Source organism: Canis lupus, chromosome 30 (genome assembly GCF_048164855.1).
Source record: "Canis lupus baileyi chromosome 30, mCanLup2.hap1, whole genome shotgun sequence".
Taxonomy (NCBI): Eukaryota; Metazoa; Chordata; class Mammalia; order Carnivora; family Canidae; genus Canis; species Canis lupus.
The window spans coordinates 26231549-26252300 of NC_132867.1; the positions used below are offsets into that span (position 1 = coordinate 26231549).

At 46.2% G+C, this 20752-nt stretch overlaps 1 protein-coding gene across 1 annotated transcript; it reads right to left on the reverse strand.

Moving 5' to 3' along the window:
- Positions 1-264: 264 nt before the first annotated feature.
- Positions 265-8825, reverse strand: ADAMTS1 (ADAM metallopeptidase with thrombospondin type 1 motif 1). Its single transcript, XM_072806446.1, has 9 exons — positions 8150-8825; positions 6235-6581; positions 5728-5860; positions 5152-5319; positions 4430-4716; positions 4012-4198; positions 3746-3921; positions 2663-2838; positions 265-2297 (listed from the first exon to the last, which is right to left on the reverse strand). Exons 1-9 carry the CDS (start codon positions 8823-8825, stop codon positions 1598-1600), a joined length of 2850 nt encoding a protein of 949 aa, XP_072662547.1. The 3' UTR covers positions 265-1597.
- Between the last annotated feature and the right edge of the window lie 11927 nt (positions 8826-20752).

Here is a 20752-nt window from a genome sequence, read left to right on the forward strand (position 1 = left end):
GTATCTGGCTCTTCACAGAACACATTTGCCAACCACTGGCATACGTTATTGCATTAATAACAAAATCTACCTATCACCGAAGATATAATAGACTTCTTTTTTTAGGGTAGCAATCACATACACTAAGGATACATAAAATACATTTCATTAGAATGAAATCTTATTCCTACAAAATTTAAGAAAATTACTCGGCCTTCAAATTCAATATTTGTGTCTATATCCTTCCCAGGAATTAACTCCCATTAAAAAAAAGAGACACACATATTCAAAAAGTGTTCTTTTATTATTTCTAGTAACATATATTGTATAAATACTCTATCTTTATATGCCCTTTTACAAAAGCGATATAACTTAAAAGTTTTATCATTAGAAAGAAATGTATAAAAATAAATATGTTATTATAGGGATTTATTACAAACTATAGTCCTTCTTGGAAGGAATACACAAACAAATACTTATAAAGTACGTAGAATTTATAGTAACATATTTTACTATATACATACGGAAAAAAAAAGTCATATTCTCTTTCATAGTAGAAGAGCTGAACAGACATTCACCAGGATATGACTGTTGGACCAGCTGCTGGGGATGGACCTGCTACCCCTCAGTAGCCTCCCCACTGTGAGACGAGTGATCTTCGTGTCCCCAAACACTGGGGATCCCATCCTATACACCCCATTCTTAGATTGGCATTACATCCTTTTTGTGTGATCACCCGGTCTTTCTTGAGACATGAACTGCTGTTTCACATCCATATTCCTAAAGGAGGCTTACATCAGGAGGAGAGAAAGTAGGGGGTACTGAGCCCCATCCTGCCTCCTCTGGCTTTCACGAGCATATGATTTATTGCTGCTTTTTTACCCTTTGTAGACTTACTGCATTTTTTACAAACATGTGCAATCGTCTCTTTGTCAAAATGAAATCATGAATAAAGACACAACAATGGCGCAAGAAAGCTAAGAGGAGTTCACTGGAGTCATGTGATGTCGTTACGCATTTCTCTCGAGGTGGAAAGTCCTGAATTCTTACCTCTGTGTGGACAAGATGATGGAAACTTCTCTGAAATTGTAGCAGCCGTAATCTGTGCTGGGTCAAGATGCTATTTGTACCCCTTTCTCCCTCCTTTGTTACTGAGGTAAAGTAAGCCCTGTCTGAAACTAAAAAAAAAAAAACAAAAAAAACAAAAAAAACCTCTTTCTTCTGCTTTTCATTCCCCAACACGCCTGATACAAAGTAATGAATTGGTACCACAAAACAGGGATTGCGTGCTCCTTAAACTCATTGTGACAATGGTTTCTATTTTCTTTTTAAACTCATCATAGATGTAACGCAAAGAATAATAATAATAATAATGCCCTGGGGCTTTATCATGCTATATCATTGCTCAGAGATTAATAACCCTCATTAACTACCCTATCCGATTCGTAACTGGCAGGATATTCTGACGACCTAACTTCTTTTCTACCTACCTCTACGCTCCCAGCTTCCTGACACACTCCCTGTTGATCACCGGCAAGGTGCACTGGACCCCTCCAGCCTTCATGATTGCAATGCATCAGCCCTTCCACACTCGTCCTTCCCTCCACACTGACGCTGCTTAACTGCATCCTGCCATCGTACAAAAATCTATGTAATGCTTAGGTTTCTTCAAAGGATCACAGCTCTCGTGAGACAACACCCCCCCGTCGTGGGACAGACACTGCAAGGTTCTCTTTTTGTAACCCTTCCCGCAGGTCTTGGAACATGGTGACCAGTCCCCCAGCTGCCAGCGGGGGCAAGGCAGGTCGGCGCAGGGCCTGGTGCTGGCCGGCTTCACCTCCTTCGCGCACTCGGAGGCCGGCTGCCCGTTGAGGTCTCGGCACTCCACCAGCCTCCTCTGCAAGCCCAGGCCGCAGGACTTGGAGCACTCGCCCCACTCTTCGATGACCCACTCGGAGAACGTGGGGATGGCGTTGAAAGATTCCTTCTTCTTCTTCACGAAATAGGTGTATTTAATTTTAGGGCGCAGGGCGTTGCCCACCGTGAGGACCTGGATGGTTATGGGCTCCTTGAGAGGGCTGAAGCTGCGGATTCTCTCCAACGCCGCGGAGGAGCCGCTGTACCTCAGGACAGTACCTTTGTAGGTAATGTCTTGCTCCAAAGTGGACAGAGTGAAGTCTCCGTTCAGGATGTATGTGCCATCAGCAGCTTTGATGGCAAGGTAGCTTCCGTTATTTCTGGATCCCCTGTGATTCCGTTGTTTCACCTCGATGTTTGTGGCTCCAGCTGGAATTGTGACGATATCGTGATATCCAGGTCTGCAGGCGAGGAAAACAGATGTAAGAATCTCTCAGTTGGGGATCCCTGGGTGGCTCAGTGGTTTAGTGCCTGCCTTTGGCCCAGGACGTGATCCTGGAGACCCGGGATCAAGTCCCACATCGGGGTCCCTGCATAGAGCCTGCTTCTCCCTCTGCCTCTCTCTCTCTCTCTCACTGTGTCTCATGAATAAATAAATAAAATCTTAAGAAAAAAAAAAAAAAAAAGAATCTCTCAGTCCCTGGCTCATTCTCTTACATAGCTTGAAACCGTGCTCCTCATTCAGCAGGTCATTTTTACCAGATCCATACAGTTACACGTGTGGTCAGTAAGATCTTTGGCAGTCTGACATTTTTTTAAGACTCACTTTGCACTAGTAACCGATCCTGATGTTTTCTTGCACGTCGATCCGTTTCCTCCACAGATACCACACTTATCAAACTTCTTTTTGGAGTCTATGATTCGATCGCAACCAGCTTTTACACACTGTCCTTGCACACAGACAGAGGTGGAATCCGGGCTACACGGGGTACCATCAACCACCTGAGGAAGGAAGAACATGTGTCTGGTGTCACACGCCAACATGGGAAAGAAGTGATGCTCTGACAGTTAGGAAAGTTTTCCTCGTTAACGTAACATCTCTGCTTTCTGCGCATGCCACGTGCTACCCTTCTGAGTGGCGTGTGCCCTACAGTAGGGACATCTGAAAAAATTATAAATTTTTTTGATTATTTATTGACCTATCTCACTTCTAGGTGAAGTCAATGGGAGCAAAGCTTGTCAACTTGTTTACTGTGGTATGCTCAGTGCCGAGAATAATACCCAGCAATCACAGACACCGAGTAAGTAAGTAAATAAGCTATATGTTGAATCTGCACCTGGGAAGTATCTTCATAGCCAACAGTGATAATAAGGGTACAGGATAATCTCAACCAAAATTCAGTCTCTCTTTCTCTTTTTTTTAAACTCAGAACCAGATCTATCCCCTCAGCAAAACACCAAAATGATGCTTCTACTAGTTCAACACATGTTCTCAAACACAAGAGTGATCAACGCTCAGACTTCATTTTAATAAGTCTATTTGCACATGCCACTGGTCATCACCAGTAAGTACTGCCGATCATGCCTAAGCTATTTTCCAAAACCACTGGCTGGCTGCCACACAAATTTATCTAGCCGTAAAGAGCTTTTCTTTGTATATCAGATACAGAGCGATTCTTTTTAAGAACAAGCAATGATAAGAATCCTGAGTGCTGGATTCAAGCTTTATTCCCACTGAAAACACCACCACACTCAAAGGGGGCAGTTGCCAATGTATCTAGAAGACAAGGAGATCTGACTTGAAATGGAACATGTTAATATATTAATTAGCGAAGCTGTATCACAGGTTGTGTGCGAAAGTCACAATTCAAGCCCTCTGTTTCTTAGGCAAAAGTATGAATGAAAGTACCTTGGGCTGCAAAACGAAGAAAAAGCCAATGCCTTTGGCTTGACAGATAAGCTTGCACCTGTCCTTGGGGGACACTCCAGCATACTTGGGAGTCCACTCCACCGCGGGCCCGCTCCCAAAGGAAACTTTAGAAAACTCATTGTGCGCCTCACACTGCTCCTCTCTAAAGGTTTTCCCTGGAAAGAAAAAGATATAATGACATCATCAGTTTTCAACCCTTACCTGCTGGCTTGTGGCCACAAGGTTTCCGCCCTATTTCTACTCACCATTGTTATCTGGACAGTCCTCAATGTTACATGACCTGTAGCGCACGCGCTTGCCTTCACAGTATTTCCCTCCGTTTTTGGGGACTGGGTTGTCACATTCTCTCATTGTGTACTGAACTCCACCACCACAGGTTCTTGAGCAGTCTCCCCAGGGTCCCCATGGCCCCCAGCTTCCATGCACAGGAGTCTAAAGGGGGAGACAAGAGATCAGCATTAGAACTCCCTGCAGAGGTCTTTTTGGGGAACAAATGAGAAAAATAAGAGATCGAGAATCATTTGTAAAAATAATCTCTCTTGTGTCCCCCATCACAGCCCCAGACGGGGTGTTTACTGTGGCATCAGATGCCTTAGCATCACTTTGTTCCTCCCAATTCTGAATTTTAAAGGAGTATGCACATGTGGCGATAGCAAGACTCACATGAAAGTGCATCTTGTCTGTCTTGTTCACACACTTGCCGTTGATACACCATCTTCCTTCTCCACAGCTGGTGCCGTCTGCCCAAGGGAAGTGTTTGGTTTGGCACACCAGCAATCCGCCAGAGGTGCCTGTGCACCAGAGGGTCATGCAGGTGCTGGCTGCATCCAGACAGTGTTTGGACTCCTCCCCAAATGTAAATTGGCACTGCCGGTTGGCATCATACAGGGTCCCGGGGAGATCTGTGGGGAGCTGGATAGGGCTCTGGGGCTTGTCCATCAAACATTCCCCTGCGAAGGAAATGGCAACTAGTATTAAAAAACAGTGAATGAAAACACTCAAAACGTAGATCAGCTTCAGAAGATATTTATCATAAGACATAATAGAATAGCAGAGGGATTTGAAAACTAGAGTTTCTGGGGCAAATGCCAGAGAGATTTACAGGACTTGTAAGATACTGTCCTCAAGGGGGTATTTCTGCATTAACAATGATGGGAAATTATTGTTTCGCTAAAAAACCCCAATTAATGTACATTATAGGAGCTACTCAGCCAGAAAAATGATCTGTTCTTGGGAATTAAGATCTAAAAATGTATGCTCTTAACAATGAAAGTAATTTGGAAGGAGGAGAAATAAAAGGAACAAAAAAGAGAAAGTTGGTTTAACTAGAACTTTACGTGTGGAAGGCCGGATAACATCTAGGAAGAGTAGCTCAAGCATCTCACCGTGACCATTATCCAGAAATGAAGTAATCATGTAGGCGCTGCAGGGAGACCAAGGCTGGCTGTGGTTCAAGTTGGAAAGCATTGATGCCATCATGTGGGAATTCTGGTCGACACCATTAATGCTGGTACACTGCTTTGCATCATCGTGTGGCATGTTAAACACGTGGCCTGAGAAGCAATCCAAAACCCACATCAAAACATAGGTCATTTGCAGCACTTTCCCTCTGTTTCCCAACTGGGATTTATTTGTTTCAAAGTGATAGTTCTAGAAGAAGAAATGTATTTGAGGAACAGATCTAGTTTGGACACAATGTGCCTATTTTTTTTTTATAAGATGCAAACCAAAATGTAAATTTCCAAATGTCCAAATGTAAGAGCTCCTATGATGATGTTACTTTGAATTCTTAGAAGGCTGGCACATTTAGAATAGTGGAAAAAATCTTTCCTGCAGTTTCTAGAAAGTTCTGGAACCTAAAATAGCAATGTAACCCTCAACTCTGCCCCCTGAAATTAACATACAGTTTATCGGTTTGAAATCATGAAGCGGACTTAAGGTCTCCTCTGAAATGGACTCACCTAGTTCGTGAGCTGTAGTGAAGGCAGCTTGCAAGCCATCGTCCTCTATGACTGAGCAGCTTCGGCTGGGGTCACATATAGTTCCAACATCAGCCATCCCAAGAGTGTCACATGTCTGGGACCCACACAGGTCCTAAAAGGAACAAAGGTGGGTCCTTTACTCATAGGGGCCGGGAGCACAGCACGGAACCTTGGGACCTAACTTTTCGGCCACAATGTATCGCCACATTTGTTCTGGGGCATTTGCATTCACTGTTGCTTGGCTGTCCCTTTGGGACTACTTTGGGTGACTTGAAGATGTCTCTAGTGCTATTCAAATAGGGCTGTGAGACTGGACATATTAAAATCAAGGAAGACATAAGCCAAAGGAACCACGCTTGTCCAATTAAAAAAGAAAAAAAATGTAAGTGCAAGAGCACTGGTGAAATGCCTTATACCCCTTTGCTTGTGCCAAAGGTGACTCCCCCAAGAGGAGAGACAGTCCTATTGGCAAGGGCTCCCTCTCACCTGTCTGGTGAAGAGAATCGCGGTGTCATAGTGCTCTCCGTCCCGGTCACTGGGCGGGTTGTGTTGTTTCTGCCAGTTGCAGAAGTTCCGCAGAGTGAGGGCAGCGTTGGAAGTGACTTCTGGCCCCTTCTGTTCCTCATAGATGACCAGGATCTTCACTACCACCAGGCTCACCGAATTCCGAATGCTGGGGTGTTTGTAGAGCCTGGCCGCCACCGAGAACAAGGTGAGAAGGTAATGCTTCAGACCACTACCGTGAAACTCTGCCATCGACTGGTCGGCCACAAGCATAGTTTCCACATAGCGGTGGCTGGACACAAATCGCTTCTTTCTTACACTTGCAGTTCCTGTAAAGAGACAGAAGAGATCATTTGCTCAGGGGCCTTCTGGCCAGGAATAGTTACCTTCCCAGAGTATATAAGGAAAGCCTAACCAGTCAAAGCAAATAAGACAAAAATACACGTGGAACAATAGTCACAAAAATATTTGCATCTCTTCTCACTGAAAATGTCATTCTTAAAGACTTCTCCTTTATTATTTCTCTCTCCTTTATTGTAAATAAAAAAGGACACGTGGGCCACTGAGGGTTCAGGGATTTTTGTGGTTGTTGTTGTATATGTGGGTTTTTTTTTTTTTTTTTTTTTTGAACAGGATTTCTTTTGTCCTCTTAGAAATCCTAGAGCCTGAACAAGGCAGCACGCACATCAGCCTACCCGGCCGTAGTAAAAATCTGGAGCCAGGGCAGCAGGCAGAGCAGAGCCCCTGAGTCACTCTTTCACAGGCCAGGACTAAAATCCTTGAATGAGATCATCCGACTCCACGTGGAAGGCCCAGGGCAGGGCTGGGACCTCTGCCAAGGGGCCGGGCTTGAAGGAATCTCAGCCTGCTCTGCTCTCATTCCAGGGGTCCCTCGGGGTGCTCTGCTCTTGCCAAATCCGGGCACAAGGACCACACACTCTGCCCGGCAGGCTATTGCCCTGCTCCCACCGCCCCAGGGAAGTAAGTTCCCGCCTCCAGCCGCGGGGACCACGTTAGCTTATTCAGAAAAGGGCCCTTTGACTCTGGACTGAAAAACCACCCCCCTGGGGAAGTCCTACACTGGGACGCTGATCATGTAACTGCTTCAAGGAGCAGATGTAAGGGGGGGTGGGGGGTAGAGGAAAACTTGAAAACGAGACACGCGAGAGAGTCAAGGGAGGAAAAAAAAAAAAAAGCACCAAAGTGATAAGAGTGAGGGGATGAGGACAGCGGGCCCCGCGCACCCCTGCAAGAGCCGGGCAGGCGCAGCAGGACCCCGGCAGGACTAACGCGCCAGGCAGGGCCGAGGAGCCCAACTTGGCCGCGAGAGGGAGCGCAAGCTGGGAGGCGCGGAGGCGGGGCCAGCCGGGCAGGGACCTCCCAAGCAGGTTCGGCGCTGCGGCCCCGGGGTCGGCATCCTCGGCGGCCGGGGGGGCGGGGAGGGGGGTCCCCTTCAGGGGTCCCCGTCGCTCCCCCGCCCTCCCCGGGGCGCAGGGTGCGCGCACGGGCAGCAGTTGCAAAACGAAGCGCGGCAAAGTTGCAACCCCGACCTAAGAACACTTGCACGGTCGTTGGAAAGAAAGCAAGGGGACGGAAAGACGTCGCGCGCGCTCAGGCCCGGGGCCGGGTCCCCACCGTGCCCCTTCCCTGTCCCGACGCTGCGCCTGGTCAGCACGGAGGCTCGTTGGCCTGCCCGTCCCCTCTCCATCACTCGTCATTCGGCTTCCAGCGGGATGGGGTTCGTTCGGCGACCCCGGGCCTCCGTGCAGTCCGCAGACGCGCGTTCGAGCCCGCGAACCCGGGGTCCCCCGTCCACACGCGCCGCACGGAGAAAGCGGGGAGCGGGGGTGGGGGGTGAGTGGCGAGGCCAGGGGAGCGACGCCTGCGGGGTCCGTACCTGTGGGCTGGCGCGCCCGCTGCGGCGCGGGGTCCCGCGGCGGCCACGGCTCCCCGGCGTCCTCGGCCCCCGCCCCCGCGGCCCCGGCGAGCTGGGCGTCCTCGTCCGTGACCCCGCACTTGGCGCCGCCGCCGCCGCGCCGCCTGCGCCGCAGGAGATGGAAGTGGGGCGGCTCCTCCCCGGCGGCGGCGGGCGCGGGCGCGGGCGCGGGCTGGATGAAGTACTCCTCGCCCTGCAGGTAGAAGGCGCCGCGCACGCCCTCGCACAGGCTGAGAGCGGCGGCGGAGGCCGAGTCGCCGTTCACGGTGCCGGAGAAGAAGCAGTGCCCCAGGTCGCCGGCTGGCTCGGGGCGCAGCGCGTCGGGCCCGGGCCTGCGCCCCACCGTCTGCAGCGTGAAGCCCGGCGCCAGGAAGCCGCGGTCGGGCTGCAGCTCCAGGTGCAGCTGGCGGCCGAAGGCGTCCAGGCGGAGGTGCGCGGTCGGCTGCCCCGGCGCGCGCTCCAAGGCGGGCAGCACCAGCTCCTCGTCCTCCTCGGCGGGGCGCCCGCGCGCCCCCGGCAGGAGCAGCAGCGCCGCAGCCGCCGCGAGCAGGAGCGGCGCGGGCGCAGCCGGGGAGCCCCGAGGCCGCCGCGCCCCCGCCCCCGCCGCCGCCGCCGCCGCCGCCGCCGCGCGCCCCATGTCGCCGCCTCCCGTGCGCCTTCCAAGCCCCGCGGGGACCGGTCCCGGGAGGCACCGCGCGCCGCCGTGCACGGAGCGAGGGGGCTATTGTTCGGGCCGGGAGCGTGGAGGAGCCTCGCCGGCCTCGCCCGGGGTCGCTACGGTTACTATGATTCTTTGAAAGCGCGCGCAGAGCCGGCCGCGGCCGGGCCTCCCGGAGTCACTGGACGGAGGCGCCGCGCTCCTGCGGGCGCGCGGGGAAGTTTTTCTTCGAGCGCAGAGCTGGAGGCAGCGCGCGGCGCGGGGCCGGCGGGGAGGCAGCCGCGGGGGCAGGAGGGCCCTGGGACGCCCCCGGGGCAGGGGGCAACGGGCAACGCGAGGATCGGCGCCTGGAGCCCCTCGTCGGTCTCCGCTTTGGCCACGGGGCTGCTGGCTTTGCGCAAGACCCGGTCCTCCCGGCCCTAGCGTGCGCCCTGGCTTTGCAGTGGCCCCTGGCGTGGAGCCGCTCTCCAGCGAGTGCAAGAAGCGGGCAGCCCGGGCCGCCCTTTTATAGTCTCCAGCGAGTCCCCACCCCCCCCCGCCCTCCCCCCCGCCCCCCTTCTTCCTCCCTCCGGGCCGCCTTTCCACCCAGACACCGCCCCCTAAACTCCTCGGTGCTAAACCGCGCTCAGCGCCGCGGGCCCGGGCGGGGGAGGGGAGGGGACGGCCTACGCGCTGGCGGGGCGCCCCGGGCTTGTCCATCTGGGGGCGGCGGGCGCGGGAGGGGCGCTGCGGCCGCACTTTGAGTGTCTGGGGCTGGTGCGGGGACAAGCGACTCCCTTGCGCTGCGCCCTCCCCTCCGCGGGCTTCCCGGACCACCCTCCCTTCTCGCCGCCCCCGTGGGGAGCGCAGTTCGCGCGCTGGGCTGCAGTTCCCAGGGGGACGTGGAGGGGGGTGGGGGGCGGGGGAGGGTGATGGAGAGCCGAGTCCCCTCTCCAAGATTCCCCTGCCCGGGGGCTGTCACCGTGCCTCCTCCCCTTGTCACCCCTGTCCTGCAGCCCCTGACTCCCCAGTTTGTGAGATAAGCCAGGACTGCCCTTTCTAGAAAAATACCCCACCCCACCTCTCCATCTCCCCAGCCTGCCACGGCCGGTTAGTGCCTCTTGCCCTCTCGTCGTCCCTATATCTCTCAGGGAGAGTCTGGGTCAGTGCCTCCCTAGAAAGCATGTCTGGGTCTGGGGTGGGGGTGGGGGTGGGGGTGGGGGACACTGCCCAGGCTCTAGGTTTTAAAATGCGTTCACATTGACCTTTCCCTCGACCCCTCCCATCCCCCTGACTCAGAGACTTGTCTTTGGGGACCAGGCTCATACTTCCGGAATAGGTGATCTGGAACGCGTTCAATTCCTTAGAGCCTACGCGGGGGGGTGGGGGGTGGGGGGGGCACTTGCACTTTCTCTTCTTCATTCCAGAAATAATCAACGCCCGCCCGGTCCGCCTACTTCTCCCTAATAGCTGCCGCAGAACGTAGGCCAGGCTGGCAGAAACGTCAAGGAACCCCACTTTTCCACCCAGGAACTAGCGGGATCGCAGAGGCTAGAAAGTGTGCAGTGGGGGAAATTGGGAAGTTGGCTTCCTTCCTTGACCCCTCCCTCCTCTTCCCACCAGGAAGGGAAAAATCTGCATCTGTGTTATGAAATCCTGCAGAGCTGAGCCTCTCCACCTCCGTAGGTCCCTAAGTTAAAGCTGAACAGCTCTTCCATCGAAGAAGAGGGAGGGAGGGGCTCAATGACACAGAGGAAGGAAATGTTGCATAATGCTTCCACAGGCGGAAAAGCAGGGGACAATGGTGAGAACACGCCGCCTCGATCTCGGGGCAGACCTGTGCCCCCCTCGCACGGGCTCCCACATCCTTGCCTGGGGTCCTGTCTCGCCGCCCCAGCACCGCAGTTTTCACCAAGTTTTGTGTCCGCCTTTTGGTCACTCTCCACCCAGACCTTCCCAACTTCATTCTGCCCCAGCCAGAAGCAGCCCCTCCAGTCCTCCCGCCCGCCCCCCTTCCAGCTTTTGCTTTCAGAATACTTTGCAGCTTCCTCTCCTCTCGGAGTTCTAGATTGCCTGCTGGAAACAAACAAATAAACAAACAAACAAACAAAAAAACACAACACAACAAAACAAAAAGCAAACGCAAAAGCCTGGCTTGCCACCCTTTAGGGAAGATCCAAGGAGAAAGAATTGCACAGAGCAGCACAGGCGCTTTACCCTTGCTAGGGCAGCGACTCCTGGCCCCACCGGCGGAGGAATGCGTGCATACTTGAATGCGAGTTTCCTTGCTAAGGTCAGCGTCAGAGTTAAGCGCTGAATGGTCACCCCGAGAATTAAGTCCGTCTTAATAGCAGCTTAAAGTATGTCAATGACCAGTTTGTCTCATCACTCCACCTTCACACCATCTAACATTTGGACACTGCTTCTGCCTGCCTCCTTGCCCCAGCCTCCCTTCCCAGCCCACTAACTCCATTTCATTTCTCCTTCAAATTTCGTTTTGACCTACGCTCAGGAGCGGCCTCATTCATTTCTACGGTGGTGTCTAGCCTAAGTTTCTGTTCATCTTGAAACTGAGTGATTCAGATTCACTTCACTCTGCTGCAAAGTGTCATTTCCCATTCAAACATCCCTGTTCCCCCCCCTTTTGGTTTCTAGACTTTCTTCTTCCTCCTCTTCTCCTTCTCCTTCTTTTTCCTCCTCCTCCTTCCACCCCTCCTCCTCCTCCTCTTCTTCATTTCTACATTTCTGTCCTCTGTTACAGTAGTTTTTAAATGTGCTACCTTTTAGTGATTTCAATTTATTTGTTCTTTCATTCTACCGAGAAGAAAGGTGAGATACTTGGGAGAGCATTTGAAGGAAAAGTCATTTTACACTTAAAAGATATTGACTGTGGGATCACGAAAACATGATTCCATCAGCAAAACCATCAGTAAGTTTTCAAACCCCTTGCTTAGAGGAGGGTTCCAGAAACAATAGATGGTGACCAGAAGGCGGTGATCAGGCTGGTTTGGAGATGAAGATTTCAGATACTTGAGGTGGCCCAGGGGCAGAAAGCCTTACCAGATCAATAAGGTTCAATGTGATTCCCTTGAACTGGGACAGGATGGAAAATGCAGAAAACCAGCAGAAAATGTGTAGTTTTAAAGAAAAAAAAAATCATGTAATGCATTCCCAACTTTGAACTCCCCGACATAATATTTAGCTTTTAAAATATATTGGAACAAGTTGGGCCTTTGGTCTCTTTCTGCCTTCGGTGGGATTCTTATTGGAAGTTTGTTTAATTCAAGGCATACATTTCTAATCTTGAATGGTTTACTTCAAATCCATTATAATTTTTGCAGATTTCATGTTGTATATACAAATAGAGCTGAAAAAACAGAGAGCTAACGGCAAAAGAATGGCCAGGAACATGGCTTTTTTATTCACTGGGTTTCTCTCCAGATTTCTGTTCTTTTGCATAATGACTCCAATCTGTTGTGCACCTGTAGTTCTGGGAAATGATTCTTTTTTAATCGCTTCAACAGAGGCATGGATGTAGAAGTTGCCAATTACTAAGCTTGAAAAACTCCATCCATGCTCAGAAGAACATTTAATCTACTTATTTTTGTTTTGTTTTTAAAGACCGGCACTCTGTTCAGGCGTTTGTGGGTGTGTAAATATGTATGTATAAGTGTATTTATAAACAAAATTGTGAATTGACAGAAATACTTTAGCATAGAAACAAGAGCAAAGGAATCAAGTTTGTACATGGCCCTAGTAAAAGCGACATGTGACATGCGATCCTTGTAAGTTTTGTACTCTCACTCATAAAATATTTGCTTCTTGATTTGGACATGCACCTGAAGCTCGCATGCTGAATTCGCCCCTACCATATTTCTGGTTTTCTTTTTATGGAATACATACGTGCTTTTAGAAACATAAACCTTGTTGTGTTCTAATTTAGAGACGTTGACCAGTTTTTATTACTTGTAGAGATGACCTAATAAAAGTTAAAATACTTGACATAAAAATATTTTTACAATTAACAGTTTGACCTTTTAAAAGCATTCGTGTCCTCTATTAACGGAGAAAAAAAATAGTTTCATGTATTCTAAAGTACAAGAAATAAACAAGTATTCATTTGTATTTATGCTTTACAGGTTTGTATGTGTTTCATTTATTCATAGACTACAGACGGAAGACTCTATTTCATGATTCTCAAGAAGTCTATACCAAATTAAGTATGCAAGTAGCCATGGAATGAAGGAATCTGGTAAAATACATGATCTGTGAGCATTGTTTTAGTGTAAACAGTGTCTACAGAAACAATTACTGTACAGATTTCATAAACATGCAATGTTATTCATATTTTCAAACCAGAGGATTTACCAACTAGAAGAGGAAAGCTGTTTAGCATTAGTGCTTTTGGGAGAAACATATGGTCTAATGTAATACTGGACAAATGGATATTTTATTTGATCATAAATGAGAAAATAGATAGAAAACATCTATTTTAGGCCAGTTACATACCCAGAAATACAAATAATGAAAACAGAAAAAGTGCTGTAAATTGCATTTGGATTTAAAATAGCCATGGTCTCAAAGTCGTGCATTTGCAAGAACTGAGAAGAGTAGGATCTGTGTAATCCACTCCCCTTGTTTGGCAGATGTGGAATTGAGCCTCAGAAAGGTTAAATGACTTGCCATACGATGTAGCCAAATTGGGGACTTAGAAATAACTCTGGCTCATAATTTTTCATCAAATGCCTTTTGGAATTTTAACCAACTAATTTGCTTTGGTAGGTAATTGTGTTGTCAGATCCGTTACTGCTCTTGTTTCCAATGATTAAATTTTATTTAAATTCTAAGTAGGCATTTTCTGGGAATAAAAAAATTTCCACCTTAAAACCTTCACTTCTTTTTTGGTCCACGGGGTGGCGACGTCCTACAACAAATGATGTTCAGCTGGTTTTTTGTTTTGTTTTGTTTTGTTTTGTTTTTTTGGTTTTTTTCTCCAATAGTTCAAGGCTGGAACTTGGGAGTTTTTATTATCTTTGCAATCTTATTTGATACATTTTCACACCATTTTCTCTTACCTTTCAGTGCTGTGGAAAATATATATTTAAGTATTGTAACTCTAAATGTATTTACATCTTTAAAACAATAATAAAATGCTTTAGCCACTACTTCTTAATCATTTAGCTCCATTAGCTTAAATCAAAAATCAATTAAGCTTAAAAAAAAGGAAACTACCTCTGATAAGGTAATACTGTGGATCATGTTCATTCATCACAGTTGAGGGCTTTTTGCAATTCAAATGAAAAGATCATAGACATTGCAATTTGCTAAGACAAAAAATTCATTCATTCATTAAACAAATGATACTATTAAGTGCCTAAGTATGATTAATATACATTAATACTTGACTATCAAGGCTAAAGTTTCATACTTGCTAAACTTAACTCATTTTCTTGGTGTAGAGATTTTCCTTGGCAACAAAAAAGAACTTCAAGTGCAAAAGTCTAAGAAAATGAGAAAACATTCTACCACCAGGTGGCGACAAATGATAAAATTTAAGATCACTCTTAAGCCTCAGTACTTCATGCAACTGTTGGACTACCCCAAATACAAGTGACTTCCAAATGTCACATGAATTTAAAATTGTATTGTGAGGACGTTTTTTTGCTTAAAAGTAGTATTAACATAATCTCCAGTTTAACAAATCCTGGAATTAGAAGTAGACAATTTAAGTCAGCGGGAGGCACATGACACTGTGAAAATAGTGATAGATAGAAAACATCTATTTTAGGCCAGTTTAAGAAGTTTATTCCTACCCAGCTTATCATTTATTGATTAGCTGATTGAGACAGAAGCTTTTATTGGTCCTCCCCCTTCATTTTCCCTCCTCTCCCTCCGCCCCCCAGTTATTTAAGCAGAGGCTGGAAATCAATTGCCCAAATATTTTGGAAGTGATTTTTGAGATTCCAAAGAGCAAATTTGATGATTTCTAAGCTTCCTTCCTATAAAAAGATTTGTGACTTTATTTTATTTATTTTTTATTTTTTAATTTATTTATGATAGTCATACAGAGAGAGAGAGAGAGGGGGGCAGAGACAGAGGGAGAAGCAGGCTCCATGCACAGAGAGCCCAACGTGGGATTCGATCCCGGGTCTCCGGGATCGCGCCCTGGGCCAAAGGCAGGCGCCAAACCGCTGCGTCACCCAGGGATCCCCGATTTGTGACTTTACAACGCTCCTTTGTGTTTTATTGATAACCAATGACTGAATTATGAAGTCCTGTGATTTATTGGCAGTTCACTAGGGCAAATAGAATGAGTAATTCATTTGAATTACTGATATTTGAGTATCTGCAAAGTCCAAGGATTGCTGTCTACCTCACATTCTCCTGGCTCTCATTCTGAGCCCTCAACTCTAGCCATTGCTGTACTAAACAATTTTGGGCGGGTGTAACCTGGCAGTATTTCTCAGCTGCACCCTATGTCTTGAATGTTTCTCACCTGAAGCCCATCAAAGCTACAGACTCATGGTCCTGCAATGCAACTGGGGAACTCATCCGAATTAATAGCCAGGCAGTAGCCCTTGACCAGAATAGGAGCCAATGGCAAATGGGTCCTTGTGAGCACACTATGAAGGCACACACATGAGTTGTGTCTTTCCACAATGTCAGCTTTGTGCAGCCATAAAGCAAGGTTAACATAATTATAAAGCAGTTTCAGGATCCCAAACTCAAGAACATTTTACCATGTGTTTAAATCCTGACACATCGCACAAATCAAAGCACAAAACAAGTCATGCAACAAGAAAGAACGGGATAGGAAGTTAATGAACCAAATGCAAAGTCAGTCTGTGGGTGCACAGCTGAGGTGAAGCCTCCGTCTGTCCTGGGGCAGCTCGTGGCACTTACGGCTTGTTATGTTCAAGCAGTGGAGGATCTCTGTTCTGTTTGGAGGTCAGTCTGGGGGAGCCTTTGGCAGCAGATGCCTTTTTGAAGTGGTCAGACGTAGAGGAGTCAGTGTCTGGAGAGTCTGATGTTTGCTGAAAAAAAAAATCCTCCCTTTTTAAAGGGATTTAATCAGTCTGGGTCCTTTGCAGACCTCCCTCCTCTGTTTCTGCTGGTTATCAGTTCTGAACTGTGTTATCCCCCCAGTGCTGGCCTCAGCAATATCTGATCTTGGTTATACGGGCCTTTGCTGCGTGAGTCACTGCTTGACCTAGACCACTGCTTGACAGGAGTGACTCCATCTTGCTCTCTGTAGTCCTCTTCTCCTTGCGGATGGTATAGAGAACCACTGTATACATGTCTCTTCAAAGAATCCTGATAGAACCAAGTTCCGGTTGTCCCTAATGCACCCTCGAATCGGCTTCATCCCTTCTCCATCTTATTTATGCTTGTCTCCCTCTCCTGCTTCCTAAGACAGCTTCTCCGCTCCTTGCCCTCTGACCTCCTCAAGAACTACAGATGCCCAAGCCCTTCTCTGAGGCTGCTTTCTGCACTCAACTGAGTGTCAAACGATGAGTATCAGCAGATGCTTTAGATGGGACTGCCCACTGTTCAGACAGTGATAAACCTCCTTTGCTGCTGGTAAGTGGCGTGGCACGGCCTGCAGCAGGCAGTGACATTGTAATGGCAGAGATTCTCACCGTGGGATGAGGGGGCAGCAGTGTACTACTGAAACGGGATGAGGAAAAGAGTAACTAAAAAGAGTGTGTGGTCAGATGGCTTTTGATAGTTGCTTCAGAGCCCGGGTTGGCAAAGTACAGCCTGTGGGCTGGCCAACTATTTTTGTAAATAAAGTTTTACTGGAACAAAGTCACAATCGTGGATTGCTTTTGTCCAAGAAGATGGCATTGAACAAGTGCAAAAGGGGCCACGTGGCCCACAGGTCCAAAATAGTCATTATCTGGCCCCTTATGAGAAAGTCTGTTCATCCCTGCTTTATAAGCCTTGAAAAACATTTTTAAGAAGATAGGGTTTTTTTTTTTTTTTGATTCTTAATTTCAAGGCATGTTGTGAAAGTCATCTTTATCTCCTGTAGCCAGAGAGCAGATGGTGCTGAAAATTTAAAAATGCATCATCTTAAGGCAACTGCCTTATGCCAAAGTCAGGGTCCTAATAGGAAAACATCAGACCCTAAGACACAAGTTGGAGGCATTTGGGTGGATTAGCCTGAGAATCTTGAACCTCCACATTCTCCTGGGCCCTCTAGATTGTCAGAGGCGGATATCACCTCTTTGGGATGGCAGCAGCCTCCCATTGCCAAGAGACCCTAAAGTTCTCAGCAGGGGCAAGGACAGTGCTTCTCTGAAAGAGAATGTCTGCCCCAACTCCTGTACTTCCAGCCTCTTATTTCCTGGAGAAATTTTTTGAAGAAATATTGGCCAAACAAATTATGGTCTCCAAATCTTTTCTGAAGTCTAAGGGTGGAAGAAAACGTTAGTCAAAAGCACTGCATTAGTAATAGCAATACTATCAAATTATATTTGGTTAAGACAATTATAAGACAATCTGGCTACACATATGACATTATAGAAGAGTCTATTGTACTGTTGTGAAAATTTTTCCACCGTGCACAAAAATTCCACCATGGAAATGCAGAATTGTATTATTTTAAGGTTAATGATATGCCTGTTGGAGTATACGCAGTTAGCAAGAAATTCTGGGCGTCTAAAAGTGATGGCCAAAGACAGAGTAGCCCCACCTGCTCTATGGGAATTAGTGGTGGTTGTTCACTATGGATTAATATCAGTGGGGATGGTTCTTGTCTGGTGACTGTCTGAGATTTCTAGGCTAGGCTAGTAGCAATGATTCTAAGGATCCTTCTGTTTGCCCCTCTGATCTAGGGAGAGTGGGCTAGGAGAACACTGAGGATGTGTGTGTGTAGACAGGGAATTCCTACTCTTTTTTCTTTTTTAGAGGGGAGAAGGGGCCAGGGCGAGGGAGAGAGAATCTTAAGCAGGCTCTACATCCAGCATAGAGCCCCACATCGGGGCTTCATCACACCACCCCGAGATCATAACCTGAGCTGAAGTCAAGAGTCAGACCCATAGCCCACTGAGCCACCCAGGCACCCCTGGCTAACTCCTGTTCCATTTCCAATTTCCTGTTTTCTGAGCAGTGGCTGCCTGCTAAACTGTGCCTTCTTTTTCATGCCGCTCCTCAATGAAGAATTCTGGTACACTCAAGAAAACTAGGCAGGGGAAAAGAGCCAGTTGTGAGCGAAAGTATATCTGAATTCATGTTCTCGTGACAATAGCGTGTGGTATTTCTTTAATGTTCACTGTGTGTCATGAATACTTTACATATTTAAGCTAATTAATCCTTACATGCAGTTTCATTGTTAGTATTACCTGTTTCACAGATGAGGTAATTGAGGTACAGAGAAGTTAAGAAATTTGGCCAAGCTCACACAGCTAATACTTGATAGAGTCCGGTAGTCTGTGCTTTTAACCTTTAATGCAATCAAGCACAATATGTATACAACTCTAGTTAAAACTTTTAAGGGTGGTGGGAGTATACAGGAAAGGGTAAGGAGTCAGGGCAACTCATTTCAGATGTGCAACCACCTGTTCCAATTACCTTAATCACAGACTCTCTGGAACTTAGTTTCTAAATCTATGAAATGTTCAGGTTGGACAGCGTCAGCTCAAATATCCTATAACCTTTAAGACAATTTTAGCACTTTGTATGACAATGGATATGCAAATTGATATATATTTGTTTTAATGGTATAGGTCTGCTGTGTAAGCAATTTATTATAGGCTATGTCCTTGATGAAGTACTTATTCCTCAATAAAATCTTTGCGTAATTAGAATGTTGTTTATATCAGAAAATCAGACACACGTTTTTCTTTTTCTATGAAGCCACTGTGACTAATGGCATTATTGTCACCAGTGTCAGGAAACAATGAATTAAAACATTGAATAAGACTATTTTGTCGTACATAATTAAACCTATATAAAGAAATGGAGAATATGGTGGCATAAAGGTATTTAGTTTCCAAAGGATTCAATGTTACATTTTGTATATTCTATGACTTAATTGAAAAGTCATATATATGTATATGTGCATTACATAAGTAGAAATATAAGTATGTATGTATATATATTAATATATCAAGAAGAAGAAATAGATTCCAGATTACCATATTGTATTCTTGAGGCAAGAAATATAAAATAAAGAGTTTAGTTTTATGACTTTATAGCTCTTAAGTAAGTACACTGGACTCTGAGTAGGTAAATGCAATGTTTTCTAGGCTTCATCAGTGCCATCCTCATCTCTAATATATACTGAATACTTAGGCACAGAGACTCATCTATGTATCTCACATGTATTACAACTTTGCCAAAAAGCCGTTCCTAAATTTACATGAGAAGGTTTCAACTAAGAAAGGAGATATATCTACATCTATATCTATATCTCTCTATCTCTATCTCTATCTATCTCTATCTCTATCTCTATCTCTATCTGTATCTATCTATATCTATATATCTATCTATATCTATATCTATATCTATATCTATATCTATATCTATCTATATCATCTATCTATATCTATCTATCTACACATTTTACATTAGGATAAATCAACTTTTCTACCTAAAAGAAGAATGTGACACTTGCTCAGACTTGCTCAGCAACTGACGTTCATCCAAACTCAAGGCAACTGCACAAGCTATATATACTTCTGATTCGAAATTAGAGATCAAATGAAAGGAAGCAGATGAAACCCAAAAGAACGTTGCAAGAGAGCTGCAGAAACACACCTGTTAGGCACAGCGCCCTGGTTAGAGCACCTGTGCAGCAACTGTAGGTCAAGAATACATGCTGGGTGATGCTGAGAAATGCTACAGCTAGGGAGAAGGCGAGAGTTGAGCATTTGTTCCTATTTTGGCAAAGTTAGAAATTAAAACAAAAGGAGATTAGTGACATTACATGGAATAAGCCGAAAGTATAAAACAAAACCATATAGTCTTAAAGAAGTTAATGAATTAGACTTCTAATCCAGATGTCATTTCCGAGTAGTGGGATCTTTGGATATGGCTTTTGACAGAACTCTGAGACTGTCTGTCACCCATTTCTTGTCTTGAGCCCAGGTGCTGTGAGGTAAAGCAATTCTTACTTAAAGTTTAAGGATAGACTTGATGATTTTAGGGGCAGTAAAAAAGTCATATCATGAAATCAGAAAAGTAGAAAAAAAGTTAGTTTTTTTCCCCATCAGCAGTATGTCAAATTAGAGATGTCTGTTTACTTTGCTCATCAAAAATGAGTGCACAAAAAAAAAAAAAATGAGTGCACAATGTGAAAACCTCCCTTAAGTAGATCATGTGACACTTTAGTCATTTCTTTCCTAAGATTTAGGATTTTTATATTGCTGTTTTTTTCTTTCCCTCTTTACATTTGATATTTGATTCTGTTACAACATATATAGCCATCTTACTATTTCCAGGAATATTAGTTGCTTCAGTTGGCTGTTGAAAGCTTCAAGTCATTCACTGTAGGCATAAAATCCATTCTTTAAAAAAAAAAAAAAGGAGGAGAAGAAGGCTTATTTTCAATTCAGATGACTTTTTAACAATTGTATCAAGTTTTCCTCTGTGGGTTTGTCAAACCTCTCTCTCTCCCTCTTTCCCATCTTTCCTTTTTCATTTCTGATGTTTATTACATATCTACTTGTGTGTCAGTTGCAGTACTGGGCTTTAATGATATTTACCCTGCACCCTGAAATTTCACAGTCTTATACAGAATTATTTAAATAATTGCACTTGAGAATCTTATACAAATATATTTAGATAGTTGCTCTCCAGTATACTGAGGGCTACACAGGGGATACAAATAAGGTGGAAGAGATGGCATAAAGTTGGAGACATCAAGCTCATCCAAGGGCAGGCAGGGGGCAGCAGTGAAGGTTTCACAAAAGAGGAGTTCT

Excerpts from the sequence above, each read along its gene's own strand:
- ADAMTS1 (XM_072806446.1), bottom strand. The coding sequence starts at position 8,825 with ATGGGGCGCGCGGCGGCGGCGGCGGCGGCGGCGGCGGGGGCGGGGGCG. Across the intron at positions 4,199-4,429 it reads CAGACAAGATGCACTTTCAT|ACTCCTGTGCATGGAAGCTG; the intron begins GTGAGTCTTGCT and ends CTCCCCCTTTAG. Across the intron at positions 2,839-3,745 it reads TCTTCGTTTTGCAGCCCAAG|GTGGTTGATGGTACCCCGTG; the intron begins GTACTTTCATTC and ends TTCCTTCCTCAG.